The sequence below is a fragment of the Oncorhynchus gorbuscha genome, linkage group LG03 (genome assembly GCF_021184085.1).
Source record: "Oncorhynchus gorbuscha isolate QuinsamMale2020 ecotype Even-year linkage group LG03, OgorEven_v1.0, whole genome shotgun sequence".
NCBI lineage: Eukaryota > Metazoa > Chordata > Actinopteri > Salmoniformes > Salmonidae > Oncorhynchus > Oncorhynchus gorbuscha.
Window position 1 is genome coordinate 100,401,135 of NC_060175.1, and position 21,228 is coordinate 100,422,362.

Sequence of the window (21,228 nt, forward strand, 5' to 3'; positions counted from 1 at the left end):
GTTTCAGGTGTTTACCCATAATACACCAGTGATACCTCCTCACAGGATGAAGTGGAGGACCATCCTCCTCACCAAATGTTTACCTTGACTTGGAAGAGTTCCAGTGTTGTGATGGATAGTCATAGCCAGCTAGCTAACATAGCATCCCTCTGTTTGAGCAGGGTGTTTCAGTAGGCTAAACTAGCTAGCTGTATTTGTTAGCTAAGTAGGTGAAACTGAAAGTTTAAAATAAATGACACTCTTGCTTCTCCTTCATTTTGGAAGAGATTCATTTGTTCAAAACTGTTCAACTATTGTCTTTCTCTCTCTTTGCGTCAACTACTCACCATATTTTATGCACTGAGTGCTAGCTATCTGTAGCTTATGCTTTCAGAACTCGATTTATTCTCTGATCCTTTGATTGGGTGGACAACATGTCAGTTCATGCTGCAAGAGCTCTGATAGGTTGGAGGATGTCCTCCGGACGTTGTCATAATTACTGTGTAAGTCTATGGAAGGGGGTGAGAACCATGAGCCTCCTAGGTTTTGTATTGAAGTCAATGTACCCAGAGGAGGATGGAAGCTAGCTGTCCTCCGGCTACACCATGGTGCTACCCCTACAGAATGCTGCGGAGGCTACTGTAAACCTTATTTGCATAATAGTGTGTTTTTAATAAATTATTTGGTGACAAGTTTTTATATTTAGCATAGTTTAATCTAAAAAGTGTTTTTATGAAATTCACTGAGGAGGATGGTCCTCCCTTCCTCCTCTGAGGAGCCTCCACTGGTCTCAACAAAGCGGGGCTGTAGTAACATGCCATATACAGTGTAATAAATAGTCTCAACAGAGCAGGGCTAGATAGATAGGGCCATGGTGAGAATAAATCCCTGATGTCAAAAAAAGAAAAATGACTGTGCCAAAAAATGGATGGTCAAAACAACTCAGGAGGACAGTGGAGGCAATAAAGAAAGAGCACGAAAGACACGTGATGTTGTTGCGACAACATATTACACAGAAATACAACACATCATGGCATGCCACAGCATGTTTAAAATGGCAGTGATGTCTCACTATACAGTAACCATATCTATAACGTGCAATTACCAGTAATAACGATGATATGAACAATATATTTGCTCATTAATTTGAATGTTTCTTTGTCAGAAGACAACGCCCTACAGCTAGGTGTAATTGGACAAAATACACTGTTTGGATATGCAAATGTCCTATTACATATTTACAAGCGCTAATTGAGCATGTGATGTCTTTCTGTCACACTTGTTTGATGGAGTGCTAAATCACACACCAAATTAGAACCATATAGCATAGCGTAATGTTGGTTGACCCCTGCACCTGTGATCAGAAGGCGTGTTTCGCTCCACTTCAACCAGCTGTGACAAAACAATCTGATACCTGCTTCGAACAACATGCATCATCTCTTTAATCAATGAAAGCCCTCACGCGGGTTACACAGAACACCTGTGTTGTTATTTTCCCACAGGGCTGAATATACTGCAGTCAGATGCTTTAAAATAGGTTTGTAAACATCTGCTGACGTAAGAAGTTAGGATGACTCAAACCTGCGTCAGGCATCGTGATGGAAAAAACCTTCCCCATAGTAATCCCTAAATACGTGGGAGTTGTCCCACCAACATCAGCCACGTGGAATAAACCTGCAGTGTCTATATTATCACTGTGATAATATAGACAATATCATTGTTGTATTGATTAAGTAATAAAATAAATGGTCGTTAATGTGTGTAAAAGTGACCGTTATTAGCCGCTAAAACTTGCCAATGAGAACCGGTGGATGTCTGTTTGCGTCAGACTTTACGCGCCTCACCGCATGTCAATTTCCATCAAGGAGCTCTCGGTGATTTCGCATCTCAGTGCGCACAGAGGAGAGATGGGTGAATATTTGCCTTACTGAACGTGGGGGTTTAAATATAGACTGTTGTTCAACTGCGAATAAGGTAAGAATGGCATTGAGCCTTTACGACTCTTATTTCCATCTTCCATCAAGAAACGCGTTATTCGATTGCATCATGACATATCTATAGGCTGCAATAATGAGATCATTGTTACAGTCAATGGAAATTAACCGTTATTTCTCACCCTGTCAAATATGTCTATAATACGTGTTGGCATTTCTGCATGATTGTTGCATTAGGTTAATTTATACTGTAGGTTTGCCTATAGAAATCGTTCGCCCTTTTCGGTGCGAGATGAGCCCTCATAGCATATAGGTTGCGGTGTGGTCTACTATATTTAGTTCGATAATGGGCCTACGATGCGCGTCTGCGTCTTTATTTGGTGATCAGGTCAGTGACTGAGGAAATATTCTACTTTGCTCCGTCTTTGGATGCACGGATGTGGATGTCCTATTCGGTTTTTCTTGATTTGACCTTGGCGACAATTCATGTCTCCTCCATCTGTTTTTGAACTGTTTGAAGCAATAATAAAACCAATTTCACTATGGAGCGTCACATTACGCAGTGTGCCTGTGGACACGTGATGATGATGTCTCTCAGTTCGGCCTGGAGGATGCACACCTATCTTATCAAGATGCTAAAAGTCAAGATGCTATGGGATTTTTACTCCGTTAAAAAAAAAAAAAAAATCGACTCGGGAACCACATGGAATATAATATAATAGATTCTATAGAATATAATAATTTGTTGTCCTCAGAGAAGGCCATTCTTTCCCCCAGTAGTTTTGAGTTTGACATTACAGACCCTGGTTCGATCACGGGCTGTATCACAACCGACCGTGATCGGGAGATCCATAGGGCGGCACACAATTGGCCCAGTGTCGTCCAGGTTAGGGGAGGGTTTGGCCATCATTGTAAAATAAGATTTAGTTCTTAACTGACTTGCCGAGTTAAATAAAGGGTAAACATAAGGGACAGATTGAAATTTACCGTGGGGGAGGGGCTGGTCCAACTCAAGGTGTCATCCAAAAGCAAATGCACCCTCCCCATCCCCCAAAGTTACATATATTTTCACATGACCCTCACCTTGTACTGTAAAATAAATTGAACACCTTCCCTCTCATATAATAAACAAAAAATAATGTTTACGACCACAACTACAATAACTGGAGCGACCCTGTGTTTATAAATGTGGATATCGACATTGCCACTTCAGCATGCTTTTGTGGCACAGTCAATGCCACGCAGGGCTACGAGTCAGAAGGTTGAGAGTTCACCGACCACCACAGACAAGCTCAATTTCCCTGCCTGTTTCATTACCCTACGATCAGAACAAGCTGCATACAATGATCAGCTAGGGTGGAGATCCCATTCTCAACATTTTGATGCCATATTTATAATTATAGTACCTTCGGAAAGTGTTGACTTTTCCACATTTTGTTACGTTACAGACTGATCTAAAATGGATTAAAAAATAATAATCATCAGCAATCTACACACAATACCCCATAATAACAAAGTTATTTTTAAATATTTTTTAAAACATTTTTGCCACAAAAAAATACAAAACATAAACAGAAATACAGTATTTACATAAGTATTACCTTATTTACATAAGTATTACCTTATTTACATAAGTATTACCTTATTTACATAATTATTACCTTATTTACATAAGTATTCAGACCCTTTGCTATGAGAATTGAAATTGAGCTCAGGTGCATCCTGTTTCTATTGATCATCCTTGAGATGTTTCTATAACTTGATTAGAGTCCACCTGCGGTAAATTCAAATGATTGGACAAGGCTCAGATCTGGATAAGGGTACCAAAACATTTCTGTAGCATTGAAGGTCCCTAAGAACAGTGTCCTCAATCATTCTTAAATTGAATACATTTGGAACCACCAAGCCTCTTCGTAGAGCTGGCCGCCCGGCCATCGGGGGACAAAAGCCTTGGTCAGGGAGGTGAACAAGAACCCGATGTTCATGGACAAAGCTCCAGAGTTCTTCTGTGTATATGGGAGAACTTTCCAGAAGGACAACCATCTCTGCAGCACTCCACCAATCAGGCCTTTATGGTAGAGTACAAGGCAGACCACCATAGTCCATGTGCCCAAGAACACAAAGGTAACCTGCCTAAATGACTACCGACCCGTAGCACTCACATCTGTAGCCACGAAGTGCTTTGAAAGGCTGGTCATGGCTCACATCAACACAATCACCACAGAAACCCTAGACCCACTCTAATTTGCATACCGCCCCAACAGATCCACAGATGATGCAATCTCTATTGCACTCCACACTGCACATTCCCACCTGGAAAAAAGGAACACCTACGTGAGAATGCTATTCATTGAATACAGCTCAGGGTTCAACACCATAGTGTCCTCAAAGCTCATCACTAAGCTAAGGATCTCAGCACCTCCCTCTGCAACTGGATCCTGGACTTCCTGACGGGCCGCCCCCAGTTGGTAAGGGTAGGGAGCAACACATCTGCCATGCTTATCCTCAACACTGGAGCCCCTCAGAGGTGCATGCTCAGTCCCCTCCTGTACTCCCTGTTCACTCATGACTGCACGGCCAGGAACGACTCCAGCACCATCATTACATTTGCAGATGACACAACAGTGGTAGGCCTGATCACCGACAACGATGAGACAGTCTATAGGGAGGAGGTCAGAGACCTGGCCGTGTGGTGCCAGGACAACAACCTTTCCCTCAACGTGATCAAGACAAAGGAGATGATTGTGGACTAGAGAAAAGGAGGACCGAGCATGCCCCCATTCTCATCGATGGAGCTATAGTGGAGCAGGTTGAGAGCTTCAATTTCCTTGGGGTCCACATCACCAACGAACTAACATGGTCCAAGCACACCAAGAAAGTCATGAAGAGGGCAAGACAAAACCTATTCCCCCTCCCGAGACTGAAAAGATTTCGCATGAGTCCTCAGATCCTCAAAAGGTTCTACAGCTGCACCATTGAGAGCTGGCTACATCACTGCCTGGTATGGCAACTACTCGGCCTTAGACCGCAAGGCACTAAAGAGGGTAGTGCGTATGGCCCAGTACATCACTGGGACTAAGCTTCCTGCCATCCAGGACCTCTATACCAGGCGGTGTCAGAGGAAGGCCCGAAAAATTGCCAAAGACTCCAGGCACCCTAGTCATAGACTGTTCTCTCTGCAACGTCACGATGAGCTTCGGGACAAGTCTCTGAATGTCCTTGAGTGGCCCAGCCATACTTTCCGAATGCACTTTATATGTACATATCTACCTCAATTACCTCGTACCCCTGCACATCGACTCGGAACTGGTACCCTGTGTATATATCCAAGTTATCCTTACTCATTGTGTATTTATTCCTCTTGTTATTATTTTTCTATTATTTCTTGTTTTTCTCTCGGCATTTTTTGGGCCGATATGTAAGCATTTCACTTGTAGTCTAAAGCCTGTTTACGAAGCATGTGACAAATAACATTTGATTTGATTTGACATCACCCATCATGCCATTGGTCCTAACATGAATGCGTTCTTAGCCTCGACCCCAGTTGTGACGGTGTGATATCTGGCAGCGTAAGGCTAGTTCACTCCTATCTTGTCACAGTGACTTCATGTGATTGGCAGCTGTCTTTTATGAGCTGTCATTATGTGAGATAGTGAGAGGAAGATAAGAGAATGGGAGAAGAAATTATGAGAGGTTGGATGGTGCAGGGATGAGATTGAAATTTAACAGGAAGAACCATTGCATACCAACCATTGCCTACCAAGGATCCATCCAGTCGTTTGACCTGTAGAAATGCCACCATTCATAAATTATCAGTGGAGGTTCCTCAGAGGAGGAAGGGGAGGACCATGTCCTCAGTGAATTTCATAAAAATAAATGTTTTTAAACATTTAAAAAGTAATAATTTTTATATAAAACTACAATAAATCTATTCACATGTCACCAAATAATTTATTAAAACACATTTTGTGAAGAAGGTCTACAGTAGCCTCAACAGTACTCTGTTGGGTAGCACCATGGTGTAGCCGGAGGACAGCCAGCTTCCATCCTCCTCTGGGTACATTGACTTCATTACAAAACCTTGGAGGCACATGGTTGTCACCTACTTCCATAGACTTACACAGTAATTATGACAACTTCCGGAGGACATCCTCCAATCTATCAGAGCTCTTGCAGCATGAACTGACATGTTGTCCACGCAATCAAAGGATCAGATAATGAATTTAGTTCTGAAAGCATAAGCTACAGCTAGCTAGCACTGCAGTTCATAAAATGTGATGAGTTGTTGACTCAAAGAAAGAGAAAGACAATAGTTGAACAGTATTAAACAAATGAATTTCTTCCAAAATGAAGGAGAAGCTCGAAAGAAATAGAGATAGAGATTTCGTATTTATTTCTTCACTTTCAGTTTCACTTACTTCACTAGCAAATGCAGCTAGCTAGTTCAACCTAATGAAACATCCTGCTCAAATGTTAGCTGGCTGGCTATGACTATCCAACACAACACTGGAACTCTTCCATGTCAAGGGAAACGTTTGGTATTACTAATTTATTGCCACCGGGGCACGCCAGTGTAACTGCTTACTGACTGTACACTGTAACATTGCTGCATGATTGTAGTGAGTTTACTAACTTGTTAGTTCTATTAGGTGACAATGACGTTCCTTTAGCTAACATGGCGAGAACAACATAGGCTGTGTGTAGCGGTTTGGCTTCGAAAGTTTTTTTTCCGCCTGGTCACATACAGCTGATGCGTTGTGCATTGAAGTCCACAAGTGAAGGGAAGAGGTGAGAGGAGGAGAGCGCATTGATGTGAGAAGGAATACAACATGGCTGCTATGAAAGTGAACTGCATTAACGGGTGATCAGGGTTGTATTCATTCCCCTGATTCCGTTGGAAAAATTCTCAAACGGAACAAAACGGGGATCAACATACCTGAATTTGTCCAATAGAAACTCTTGTTTGCAACTGTTGAACTAATGATTACACCTTGATTAAATTGTGTTTTTTCCTCATCAATTTACACACAATACCCCATAATGACATTGCAAAAACAGGTTTTTCGACATTTTTGCAAAGTTTCTATCATCTCCACAGAGGACCTCTGGAGCTCTGTCAGAGTGACCATCACGTACTTGGTCACCTCCCTGACCAAGGCCCTTCTCCCCCGATTGCTCAATTTGCCCAGGCGGCCAGCTCTAGGAAGAGTCTTGGGGACCTTCAACGCTGCAGACATTTTTTGGTAGCCTTCCCCAGGTCTGTACCTTGACACAATCCTGTCTCAGAGCTCTATGGACAATTAATTTGACCTCATGGCTTGGTTTTTGCTCTGACATGCACTGTCAACTGTGGGACCTTATATAGACAGGTGTGTGCCTTTCCAAATAATTTCCAATCAATTGAATTTACCACAGCTGGACTCCAATCAAGTTGTCGAAAACATCTCAAGGATGATCAATGGAAACAGGATGCACCTGAGCTCAATTTTGAGTCATCTGAATACTTATGTAAATAAGGTACCTGTTTTCACTTTGTCATTATGGGGTATTGTGTGTACATTGATGAGGAACACATTTCATCATATTTAATCCATTTTAGAATAAGACTGTAACGGAAAAAAATATGAAATAATTATTTTATTTGGCAAATAAAGTATACAAGATAAGCCAAGACAGTTAATAAAAATTAAAAAATTAAGTATTATTAACCCCCCCAAAGAAAATAAAAAGTCAAACAAATTATTAAATAAAATATCTCTAAGGAAATAATATTTAAAAAAATAAAAAATAGTGTACAACATAAGACATTTTTTGTAGCTCAGTTGGTAGAGCATGGCGCTTGTAACGCCAGGGTAGTGGGTTCGATCCCCGGGACCACCCATACGTAGAATGTATGCACACATGACTGTAAGTCGCTTTGGATAAAAGCGTCTGCTAAATGGCATATATTATATTATATTATTATATTGTTATCAAACTAAGTAAAGAAATAAAACAAAACTAGTATTGCAAGCTCTCCTCAACAGTGCAATACACATTCATCAAAAAATACACAATATCAACACATTTATTTAAAAAAATACACAATACCCTCACATTTATAATAAAATACACAATATCAACACATTTATAATAAAATACACAATATTAACACATTTCTAAGAATATTTAGAAGAAGGGGGTGATGTTCAAGCTGTGAATATGTAAGTTGGTTGGTGAGGTTGAGTAGGTGCAACATTTTTGTTGAGAATCAGGTGTGAAGAGTCAGTGAAAATCGTCTCTTAAGGTGCATGTGATTGTCTGTGATCTTTGCATAATCAGATGTTCTAGGTTGGGGCTTTTTCTCCCCGTAAGGCCCTTCTTCTCCGGCCTGCTGATGCAATCAGGTCCTCAAACCCAAGGAAGTGTCAGGGTGGAGAAGTTCTTCAAAAGGCATCCGTCTCCTCTGATTCTGTCTCCACATCCGACATCATGTCTTCAGTAGCACATGCAAAACGCTGCTTCTCTTCAGCAGAGTTATTTTTGGACTGACTTTCCAGATTCTGTAAAATTATAGGAGACAAGTTATTTTGCCATTAAACAACACTGGAATCTCAATCAGCAAAACTGGAATCTCAATAAACAACACTGGAATCTCAATAAACAACACTGGAATCTCAATAAAGAACACTGGAATCTCAATCAGCAAAACTGGAATCTCAATAAACAACACTGGAATCTCAATAAACAACACTGGAATCACAATAAAGAACACTGGAATCTCAATAAACAACACTGGAATCTCAATAAACAACACTGGAATCTCAATAAAGAACACTTGAATCTCAATAAACAACACTGGAATCTCAATAAAGAACACTGGAATCTCAATAAACAACACTGGAATCTCAATAAACAACACTGGAATCTCAATAAACAACACCGGAATCTCAATAAAGAACACTGGAATCTCAATCAGCAAAACTGGAATCTCAATAAACAACACTGGAATCTCAATAAACAACACTGGAATCTCAATAAAGAACACTTGAATCTCAATAAACAACACTGGAATCTCAATAAAGAACACTGGAATCTCAATAAACAACACTGGAATCTCAATAAACAACACTGGAATCTCAATAAAGAACACTGGAATCCCAATAAACAAAACTGGAATCTCAATAAACAACACAGGAATCTCAATAAACAACACTGGAATCTCAATAAAGAACACTGGAATCTCAATAAACAACACTGGAATCTCAATAAACAACACTGGGAATCTCAAATCTATAAAAGCACACTAAAATCTGTGGAACAAGTCTCAACTTTTCAAAACTCAAGTATTGTATTTAAAATGTATGGATTGGTTTACATTTATAAAGTAACCTGTCTCTGGTGACGCCGGCTTCACTATTTGATTTCCCCGTTCCTTTGCTCTCTTCGCGCACGGTGTCCGACGACAACGTATGCCTGTTTCTTTCATTCCAATACCGATGTGCAGCTGCATCTGAGTCAGTGTGGTGTATTAGCAGTGGTTATATACATCAAAATCCTTGAGAATATAGTAAGATGTAGAACAATGTTACTGTCAGTACATGTCTGTATCGGACTGTCTGTGTAGCTTCATCTCAGCTGACTGACCTGCAGTCAGTCCATGTCTGTATGGGACTACTCGCTGTCTGTGTAGCTTCATCTCAGCTGACTGACCTGCAGTCAGTCCATGTCTGTATGGGACTACTCGCTGTCTGTGTAGCTTCATCTCAGCTGACTGACCTGCAGTCAGTCCATGTCTGTATGGGACTACTCGCTGTCTGTGTAGCTTCATCTCAGCTGACTGACCTACAGTCAGTCCATGTCTGTATGGGACTACTCGCTGTCTGTGTAGCTTCATCTCAGCTGACTGACCTGCAGTCAGTCCATGTCTGTATGGGACTACTCACTGTCTGTGTAGCTTCATCTCAGCTGACTGACCTGCAGTCAGTACATGTCTGTATGGGACTACTCGCTGTCTGTGTAGCTTCATCTCAGTTGACTGACCTGCAGTCAGTACATGGTGGACTGTTCTTCCTGAGGCATGACATAGAAAAAACATGAAATTGAAAAAAATATTCTCACCACTCTTTTGTGTAACATATTTGGACCATCCGCAAATTAACAGCATTCAAATATTCAACCTAAGCTAGTTCAAGTAACAGACACATCTCAACATCAACTGTTCAGAGGAAACTGTGTGAATCAGGCATTAATGTTCGAATTGCTGCAAAGAAACCACTACTAAAGGACACCAATACGAAGAAGACACTTGCTTGGGCCAAGAAACACGAGCAATGGACATTAGACCAGTGGAGATCTGTTCTTTGGTCTGATGAGCTCAAATTTGAGATTTTTGGTTCCAAACGCCTTGTCTTTGTGTGACGCTGAGCAGGTGAACGGATGTTTTCCGCACGTGTGTTTCCCACAGTGAAGCATGGAGGAGGAGGAGGTGTGTGGTTCCCACAGTGAAGCATGGAGGAGGAGGTGGTGTGGTGGTGTAGGGGTGCTTTGCTGGTGACACTGTCTGTAATTTATTTAGAATTCACGACACACTTAACCAGCATGGCTACCACAGCATTCTGCAGCGATACGCCATCCCATCTGGTTTGCGCTTACTGGGACTATCATTTGTTTTACAACAAGACAATGACCCAAAACACACCTCCAGGCTGTGTAAAGGCTATTTGACCAAGAAGGAGAGTGATGGAGTGCTGCATCGGATGACCTGTCCTCCACAATCACCCGACCTCAACCCAGTTGAGATGGTTTGGGATGAGTTGGACTGCAGAGTGAAGTAAAAGCAGCCAACAAGTGCTCAGCATATGTGGGAACTCCTTCAAGACTGTTGGGAGAGCATTCCTCATGAAGCTGGTTGAGATAATGCCAACAGTGTGCAAAGCTGTCATCAAGGCAAAGGGTAGCTACTTTGAAGAATCGAAAATATAAAATATATTTTGATTCTTTTAACACTTTTTTGGTTACTACATGATTCCATATGTGTTATTTCATAGTTTAGATGCCTTGACTAATAGTCTACAATGTAGAAAATCGTAAAAATAAACAAAAACCCTTGAATGAGTAGGTGTTTCCAGACCTTATACTGTACATGTGCACACTGGGAAACAGGTTATTGTATGCATTGTTAGGGTGCCATTTGGGATGCACATCTCCTGGAGATTTTGAAGATTTTGTTACCAACTATTACCAACTTAAAAAAACAAAACAATTACAATGTACTGTGTATAGTCTGCCACAGTGAGATGGACACTAAACTGATGACTATGTGATGAAGTGCTGTAGGCACCCTATATAGTGCACTACTTTTGACCAGGGCCCATAGGACTGGGGTCAGAAGTAATGCACTATATATGGATATATATAGGATGTCATTTGGGACAAAGTCTTGATTTGTCTCTAATATCTATTCTCTGGAAGAGGTCAAGAGGTGTTGAGTACTGAGTGTGTGAGAACCAAGGGATGAGCCATGTTTTATTGAATACTGACGGAGTCCACTGAGGAGTATGTGAAAGCAGCATGTCGTGACTGCAGGAGATTGTCCAAGCTAAGGAATGTGATGTTCGGTGCAGACAGAGTGCAGTTGGACTGGTCTCTGGGTGGCCATCTCAGTGAGAACTCCCTCACTGCTGCACATGAGAGACCATGTTTAATTATGTCATCTAGCTGGTCTCTTGACCCTCACAGCTTCAGTGGCCTCCGTTTAGATCAAACAGACCTGCCTGCCGTCCGACAGGTGATGTCTTTAGAGGCAGTCACTGAAACAGCTCAGAAAGTTTACCTCAAAGTCTGATAATATGACTTTCAAGATATATGCCCCATCTGAGGTCCTATCTCTTGGCTTAGTTGTTGCTTGGCATTTTAATCTGTTGATGTTCTTGTCGTCCCATTATTGTCTGTTTCATTTAAATGTCAAGTATTTCATGTCAATTTAAAGTATTTAAGCGCATTCAAACATTGTGTGGCTTCGACCGTGTTAGCCTGCTGAGTAAAGCCTAGGCATTAGCCCGAGGAGCTAACGCACGTTTTCAGGTCTCAGACAAGCTTCACAGCTCCACCTCTGTTGCACTTGAGACTGCCTGTCTACTGTCTGCTGTTGTGGTGTCAGAACTCAGTATGATGTCAGCTGTTGTGGTGACAGAATTGTCAGCTGTGGTGCCAGAACTTTCTGCCGTGGTGCCAGAACTGTCTGTTGTGGTACCAGAACTCAGTATGATGTCAGCTGTGGTGCCAGAGCTGTCTGCTGTGGTGCCAGAGCTGTGTGCCGTGGTGCCAGAACTGTGTGCCCTGTTGCCAGAACTCATTCTGTTGTCTGTTGTGGTACCAGAACTCAGTATGATGTCAGCTGTGGTGCCAGAACTTTCTGCCGTGGTGCCAGAACTGTCTGTTGTGGTACCAGAACTCAGTATGATGTCAGCTGTGGTGCCAGAGCTGTCTGCCGTGGTGCCAGAACTGTGTGCCGTGGTGCCAGAACTCAGGACCAAATCTTGCGTGCGCTGGTCCTCTACTCAGTCTACTTAGCACAGGCTTTCTCCATCAGCTGTTGGGCTAAAATGGCTGGAATGGCTGTTGTAGTCGAGCTGAATGGTGTTCATAGACAGCTTGGTCACACAAAATATACAAACCTAAACTGTAGCAGTAACTCCAGACATGGACTCACCTCCACATTAAACACGTTTTGTTTCTAAATAATATATGACGTGGACAAATTAGATGTTTTTTTCTTTGTTTACACAATATTCTCAAGGCCAGTAATCACACTAACAGACACCCACATTGGCTGCAACTCAGGTGATCAGAAATGTCACGAACATGACTCAGCTTTAATGTGTTTCAGACTTGACTGTGGTTTGTAATACAATGTTCCACTGATACACCGAAATGGTGGCCAAAAGAAATAACATATTTTCACCTTGGTCTTGTAGATAACACAGTTTATTCAGTAACCATCTCTAAACCATTCTCTTCACAGATTCTGGACAAAACAGCGTACCCCAACTGCGTCCTTCTTCACATCTCTGTGGATTCGACCCTCTGAACATCTCTGACCCGTCAGACTCCTACCACCCACCGTCACCATGCTTAAGAACAGCAAGGTGACCCTGGGACTCCCTCACAGTGATCCAGTCACTGAGTCAGTGGCGGACCTCCTGACCCTGGCTGAGCCCCTGGATTATAAGAGTAGCCGGATGAGTATGGGTCTCAGCCCCGGGGCCCAGCCAGCCATGGGCAAGGGCCTGCTGCCTTCTCCAGGGGACGAGGAGGGGAGGCCGGCCTGGAACAGCAAGCTGCAGTATATCCTGGCCCAAGTTGGGTTTTCTGTAGGCTTGGGCAACGTCTGGAGGTTCCCTTACCTGTGTCAGAAGAATGGAGGAGGTGGGTACTGGAGATTCTGGGTACTGTAGTGTCTGGTGGGGAATAATGGGGAGAACCCAGTGTATCTTTATTTGACCTAAGTGAACTGTGTTATAGTAATGATGATTACGATAATGATGATGACGATAATGATGATGATGAGGATGAGGACGATGAGGATGATGATGATGATGATGAGGATGATGAGGATGAGGATGATGATGAGGATGATGATGATGATGAGGATGATGATGACGATGATGATGATGATGAGGATGACGATGATGAGGATGAGGATGATGAGGATGATGATGACGATGATGAGGATGATGATGATTAGGATGATGATGAGGATGAGGATGATGAGGATGATGATGACGATGATGAGGATGATAATGAGGATGACGTTGATGATGAGGATGATGATGATGATGACAGTAATGATGACGTTCACAATCAGGGTTCAGACATAGTAAAAGATAACCCTCCAGCTCTTATGGCTGATATTGGGTGACAGGACCCAATTTAGCAGGTGGAAAATATGCTTCTATAATGACCTAATGTGCTGTGGATCTGTAACGTAGTAGAGCTATACCTTTTAATGCTGGTAAATAACGCCCAACCAATCAGCCTAAAATGAACACAGGTGGAACCAATAAACAGAAAGGGGGGAAAGGGATCAGTGGCAGCTAGTAGGCCAGTGACGACGACCGCCGAGCGCCACCCTAACAGGAAGGGGAGCCACCTTCGGTAGGAGTATACCCTATTACTTTAGTACCCCAGTATACCCTAGTACTATAGTACCCTAGTATACCCTATTACAATAGTACCCTAGTATACCATAGTACTACCCTCCACTGGGATACTGTCCTAGGCTATACTAGTACTATAGTACCCTAGTATACCCTATTACAATAGTACCCTAGTATACCATAGTACTACCCTCCACTGGGATACTGTCCTAGGCTATACTAGTACTATAGTACCCTAGTATACCCTATTACAATAATACCCTAGTATACCATAGTACTACCCTCCACTGGGATACTGTCCTAGGCTATACTAGTACTATAGTACCCTAGTATACCCTATTACAATAGTACCCTAGTATACCATAGTACTACCCTCCACTGGGATACTGTCCTACCCTGAACACTGCACTGTGTCAGCTCTGTGAACAGATACTCAGTCATAATTGAGTGCATTCGGCTATCTGCAATAAACTGCATTTGGCATTCAGGAAATGAGAGCGATATTAGCTCAAATGCTGCAGATGTATTTTCTCTGTAATGTGACAGTGACACCATTTGCTTGGAGGACAATGAAGCAGTCATACTATGGTACCATGCAACATGGAGCCCCCCCCCAGTTCTCAACCATCCCTGATGAAGTAGTCATGGAGCCCCCCCCCCCCCAGTTCTCAACCATCCCTGATGAAGTAGTCATGCAGTTCCCCCCCAGTTCTCAACCATCCCTGATGAAGTAGTCACCCCCAGTTCTCAACCATCCCTGATGAAGTAGTCATGGAGCCCCCCCAGTTCTCAACCATCCCTGAGTTCTCAACCATCCCTGATGAAGTAGTCATGGAGCCCCCCCTCAACCATCCCTGATGAAGTAGTCATGGAGCCCCCCAGTTCTCAACCATCCCTGATGAAGTAGTCATGGAGCCCCCCCCCCCCCAGTTCTCAACCATCCCTGATGAAGTAGTCTTGGAGCCCCCCCCCCATTTGTGAACCATCCCTGATGAAGGAGTCATGGAGGTCCGTACTGGATACACATCACAGAGTGAGAGCCCCCATCTTAGGTTTCATATCTCACTGTCTCGACCTTCTCTAATGTTTCTCTTTAGATGTGTGAATAGGCTAAATGGAACGTGTGTGTGTGTGTGTGTGTGTGTGTGTGTGTGTGTGTGTGTGTGTGTGTGTGTGTGTGTGTGTGTGTGTGTGTGTGTGTGTGTGTGTGTGTGTGTGTGTGTGTGTGTGTGTGTGTGTGTGTGTGTGTGTGTGTGTGTGTGTGTGTGTGTGTGTGTGTGTGTTCTCTCCGGCTGAAATCCTCTGTCACCATTGTGCCGCTACATTGTCTTCTCTCTCAACTGGACTTGTAGTTTGTGAGTGATGGTAATGAGTGATGATGCTCAGTGGAACTAAAAGAGGTACAGTTATAGTGGAAGACAGAGAGAGACAGGAGGTGGTGAGGCTGCAGAAGTAGGATTTTTTTATTTAACCTTTATTTAACTAGGCAAGTCAGTTTAAGAACAAATTCTTATTTACAATGACAGCCTACCCCAGCCAAACCCTAACCCAGATGACGCTGTGACAGTTGTGCACCACACTATGGGACTCCCAATCACAGCCAGTTGCGATACAGCCTGGAATCAAATCAGGGTCTGTCACATCTCCAGCACTGAGATGCAGTGCCTTAGACCACGGCGCCACACGGGAGACCAATATTAGAGGACATGAAAAAGTAGTCTGGCTTTGTTTCGTTAGCTTGAGACATTTCTGAGCTGGCCTTTTCCTTCCATCCAGAAGGCTGTTTCAAGTTTGACCTTTGCAGATTGTAATTGACTCTCTCTCTCTCTCTCTCTCTCTCTCTCTCTCTCTCTCTCTCTCTCTCTCTCTCTCTCTCTCTCTCTCTCTCTCTCTCTCTCTCTCTCTCTCTCTCTCTCTCTCTCTCTCTCTCTCTCTCTCTCTCTCTCTCTCTCTCTCTCCCTCTCTCCCTCTCTCTCCCTCTCTCCCTCTCTCTCTCTCCCTCTCCCTCTCCCCCTCTCTTTCTCGCTCCCTCTCTCCCTCTCTCTCCCTCTCTCTCCCTCTCTCTCTCCCTCTCCCTCTCTCCCCCCCCCCCTCGCCTCTCTCAGGTGCGTACCTGGTCCCTTACTTTATCCTCCTCATTCTCATTGGGATCCCTCTGTTCTTTCTTGAGCTGGCGGTGGGACAGAGGATCCGGCGTGGGAGCATTGGAGTGTGGAACTATGTTTACCCTCAGCTAGGAGGCATCGGGGTCTCCAGTCTAATGGTGAGATGTGCGCGCACACACACACACACACACACATAGAGAGAGAGAGAGATACACACACACACTCACTCAAGTTCCTTGGTGTCCTTATCACGGTGTCCTTATCACGGTGTCCTTGGTGTCCTTATAAGGAATTAACATGGTCCACACACACCCACACAGTTGTGAAGAGGACATGACAGCGCCTCTTCCCCCTTAGGAGACTGAAAAAGATTTGGCATGGGCCCTCAGATCCTCAAAAGTTCTACGGCTGCACCATTGAGAGCATATTGACTGGCTGCATCACCAATTGGTACGGCGACTGCAAGGCACTTGACCGTAAGCTCCCTGCCATCCAGGTCTTCTATACCAGGCGGTGTCAAAGGAATGCCCCAAAAATTGTCAAAGACTCCAGCCACCCAAGCCACCAGTCTGGAACCAACAGGACCCGGAACAGCTTCTACCCCCAAGCCATAAGACTGCGGCTACCAGCTGCTGCTACTGTTTATTATCTATCCTGTTGTCTAATCACTTTATCTCTGCCTATATGTACATAGCTACCTCAGTTACCTCGTACCCCTGCAAATCGACTCGTTACTGGTACTCTCTGTATATAGCCATGTTATTACCTGTTACTCCATGAGGGCTGAGGCAGAGGCAGTGAGGGCTGAGGCAGAGGCAGTGAGGGCCGAGGCAGAGGCAGTGAGGGCAGAGGCAGAGGCAGTGAGGGCCGAGGCAGAGGCAGTGAGGGCCGAGGCAGAGGCAGTGAGGGCCGAGGCAGAGGCAGTGAGGGCCGAGGCCGGGGCCGAGGCAGAGGCAGTGAGGGCTAAGGCAGAGGCAGTGAGGGCCGAGGCAGAGGCAGTGAGGGCTAAGGCAGAGACAGTGAGGGCTAAGGCAGAGGCAGTGAGGGCTAAGGCAGAGGCAGTGAGGGCCGAGGCAGAGGCAGTGAGGGCTAAGGCAGAGGCAGTGAGGGCTAAGGCAGAGGCAGTGAGGGCTAAGGCAGAGGCAGTGAGGGCCGAGGCAGAGGCAGTGAGGGCTAAGGCAGAGGCAGTGAGGGCCGAGGCAGAGGCAGTGAGGGCCGAGGCAGAGGCAGTGAGGGCCGGGGCCGAGGCAGTGAGGGCTAAGGCAGAGGCAGTGAGGGCCGAGGCAGAGGCAGTGAGGGCAGAGGCAGAGGCAGTGAGGGCTGAGGCAGGCTGGATGTAACACGAGGAGCTCAGCTCTGCCCAGAAGCTATAAATACGACCACTGACGACCAGCTAGAACACTGCTGGAAGAACACACCTCTATTATTCATAGGCACTTCAGCTGTGGGCTACACGAGTGTCTGAGCAGGGAACACAGGAGAGGGCGGTCCTGTTCGTATAGCCTACAGAATGTCAATTGAGTTGCCTTGTTTAGCTTTGTGTGTTGTGTGTCGTGTTGGCTCGGAAAGCCGTGTGTTTGTGTAACCTAGACTACACCACCCTTTTGGTTGATTGGATGCTCTGAATTGCTATGGGTTTCCCACACCATAGCAAATTAACAATATAAAAACACCTGAATACTAAAAATAGATGTTTGTATGTTGAGTAATGACAAAGGTTTCTCAGGAAGACCTAAGGATTGTTCTCTCTCTCTCTCTCTCTCTCTCTCTCTCTCTCTCTCTCTCTCTCTCTACCTCTACCTCTACCTCTACCTCTACCTCTCTCTCTCTCTCTCTCTCTCTCTCTCTCTCTCTCTCTCTCTCTCTCTCTCTCTCTCTCTCTCTCTCTCTCTCTCTCTCTCTCTCTCTCTCTCTCTCTCTCTCTCTCTCTCTCTCTCTACCTCTACCTCTCTACCTCTCTCTATCTCTACCTCTCTCTATCTCTCCTCTCTCTCTCTCTCTCTCTCTCTCTCTCTCTCTCTCTCTCTCTCTCTCTACCTCTCCTCTACCTCTCCTCTCCTCTCTCTCTCTCTCTCTCTCTCTCTCTCTCTCTCTCTCTCTCTCTCTCTCTCTCTCTCTCTCTCTCTCCTCTCTCTCTACCTCTCTCTCTCTCTACCTCTCTCTATCTCTACCTCTCTCTCTCTCTCTCTCTCTACCTCTCTCTCTCTCTCTACCTCTATCTCTACCTCTCTCTCTCTCTCTCTCTCTCTCTCTCTCTCTCTCTCTCTCTCTCTCTCTCTCTCTCTCTCTCTCTCTCTCTACCTCGCTCTCTCTCTATCTCTACCTCTCCCTCTCCCCCTCTCCCCCTCTCCCTCCAGGTGTGTGGCTGGGCCTGTACTACAATGTGATCATCGGCTGGAGTATCTTCTACTTTTTCCAGTCCTTCCAGTACCCGCTGCCCTGGGCAGAGTGCCCCATCAGGGTGGTCAACGGAAGCCAAGCCAGTGAGTACAAAACATAAAATACTCTCAAAATGTACAGACAACTAATACTAACATGCTAACGTAAATGCTAATGTACAGACAACTAATACTAACATGCTAACGTAAATGCTAATGTACAGACAACTAATACAAACATGCTAACGTAAATGCTAATGTACAGACAACTAATACTAACATGCTAACGTAAATGCTAATGTACAGACAACTAATACTAACATGCTAACGTAAATGCTAATGTGCAGACAACTAACACTAACATAATATTCTGTTTTATTTGGAATTGCAAGCCAGATAAAATTAAAAGGGCCTATTTATATAACGAATATGAATTCGGAGGGCAGAAATGATTAAATATTAAAGCCTTAGATCTCTCACTAACGGCATCAGTCATACAAAAGTTATACTTTATGCAAACTGGTTCTCTAGTAAATTGAATGTCTCATCCTATATTCAGGAAGGGCCTTTTTCCCTTTATTCAGATTACAGCTCACTTTCGATTGTTTGAAAAGGAAATCATCTCCAAAATATCTTCTTTTTTTAAAAACAAGCCTTAGAAAGTTGGTTGCAATTTCAGTTTAATCCACCTGAAAAGACAGAACAAATAATAAAACAGATATTGTGGTTAAATTCAAATATACTAATTTGATTTAAAAAACTTTTTTTTCCCCGAAATGTTTAAAAAAGGTATAATTTTTGTGAATGATATCATAAATAGGACTGGTGGAATTGTGTCACACATGCAGCTAACACAGACATATGGAAATGTCTGCTCTACCCAAAATTACAACCAATTAATTGCAGGGTTACCACAAAAACGGAAGAGGCAAGTAGAAGGGGGAAAAAGTAAGGAACTTGTATGTCGGCCCTGTATTAAAGAACATAAATGGTTAAAGAAAAGTGTGATAAATAAAAACATAGACCAATTTCATTTAAGGACCAAAAAACGGACAGCTGTGCCATATAAATTGCAAAATAGTTGGGAAGAGATTTTGGATGTACCCATTCCATGGCACATGGTTTATGAATTGATACGCGAAACAACGCCGCATTCAAAACGTCTAATTTTTTCAATTTAAATTACTATACAACATTCTTGCAACGAATAGAATGTTATATATATGGGGGATACAATCTTCCCAGCTCTGCAGAATCTGCTGTGAGGAGGCAGAGTCATTAGATCATTTATTTTGGTATTGTCCATATGTAGCTCGTTTTTGGTCACAGGTCCAGGAATGGCTGAAGAATTGTAACATTTACCTGGAGATAACACTGCAGGCAGCAATACTGGGTGATTTAAAATGCCATAGTCAATCAATCAAGCAATAATATAATAATTATTTTAGCAAAAATGTTTATTTTTAATTTACAATCTGTAGAAGCTATGAGAATAGAAAGGTTCAGTACGTTTGTGAAGCATCACAGCACAGTTGAAAAATATATGGCAAATAGAAATCCAAAATGGATGATGTTGAGAGACAGATGGGAGGGGTTGAATAGAGCTGAAGGGTGGGAATGGATGGTGTTGAGAGACAGATGGGAGAGGCTGAATGGAGCTGAAGGGTGGGAATGGATGGTGTTGAGAGATAGATGGGAGAGGCTGAATGGAGCTGAAGGGTGGGACTGGATGGTGTTGAGAGATAGATGGGAGGGGTTGAATGGAGCTGAAGGGTGGGACTGGATGATGTTGAGAGATAGATGGGAGGGGCTGAATGGAGCTGAAGGGTGGGACTGGATGGTGTTGAGAGATAGATGGGAGGGGTTGAATGGAGCTGAAGGGTGGGACTGGATGGTGTTGAGAGATAGATGGGAGGGGCTGAATGGAGCTGAAGGGTGGGACTGGATGATGTTGAGAGATAGATGGGAGGGGTTGAATAGAGCTGAAGGGACTGGATGATGTTGAGAGACAGATGGGAGGGGTTGAATAGAGCTGAAGGGACTGGATGATGTTGAGAGACAGATGGGAGGGGTTGAATAGAGCTGAAGGGTGGGACTGGATGGTGTTGAGAGATAGATGGGAGGAGTTGAATGGAGCTGAAGGGTGGGACTGGATGATGTTGAGAGATAGATGGGAGGGGTTGAATGGAGCTGAAGGGTGGGACTGGATGGTGTTGAGAGATAGATGGGAGGGGTTGAATAGAGCTGAAGGGTGGGACTGGATGATGTTGAGGGATAGATGGGAGGGGTTGAATAGAGCTGAAGGGACTGGATGATGTTGAGAGACAGATGGGAGGGGTTGAATAGAGCTGAAGGGACTGGATGATGTTGAGAGACAGATGGGAGGGGTTGAATAGAGCTGAAGGGTGGGACTGGATGGTGTTGAGAGATAGATGGGAGGAGTTGAATGGAGCTGAAGGGTGGGACTGGATGATGTTGAGAGATAGATGGGAGGGGTTGAATGGAGCTGAAGGGTGGGACTGGATGGTGTTGAGAGATAGATGGGAGGGGTTGAATAGAGCTGAAGGGTGGGACTGGATGATGTTGAGGGATAGATGGAGGGGTTTGAATGGAGCTGAAGGGTGGGACTAGATGGTGTTGAGAGACAGATGGGAGGGGTTGAATAGAGCTGAAGGGTGGGACTGGATGGTGT

The 21,228-nt window shown here is 44.0% G+C and overlaps 1 protein-coding gene across 1 annotated transcript in view; it reads left to right on the forward strand.

The window, feature by feature from the left end:
• The first annotated feature begins 1,736 nt into the window (after positions 1-1,736).
• LOC124023396 (sodium-dependent neutral amino acid transporter SLC6A17-like) overlaps positions 1,737-21,228 on the forward strand; it is a 52,474-nt gene continuing 32,982 nt past the window's right edge. Inside the window, exons 1-4 of the mRNA XM_046337919.1 lie at positions 1,737-1,953; positions 12,919-13,322; positions 16,159-16,323; positions 18,516-18,641. Coding sequence (XP_046193875.1) covers positions 13,025-13,322; positions 16,159-16,323; positions 18,516-18,641 — 589 coding nt within the window. The 5' untranslated portion in view covers positions 1,737-1,953; positions 12,919-13,024. The remainder of the gene's footprint in view (positions 1,954-12,918; positions 13,323-16,158; positions 16,324-18,515; positions 18,642-21,228) is intronic.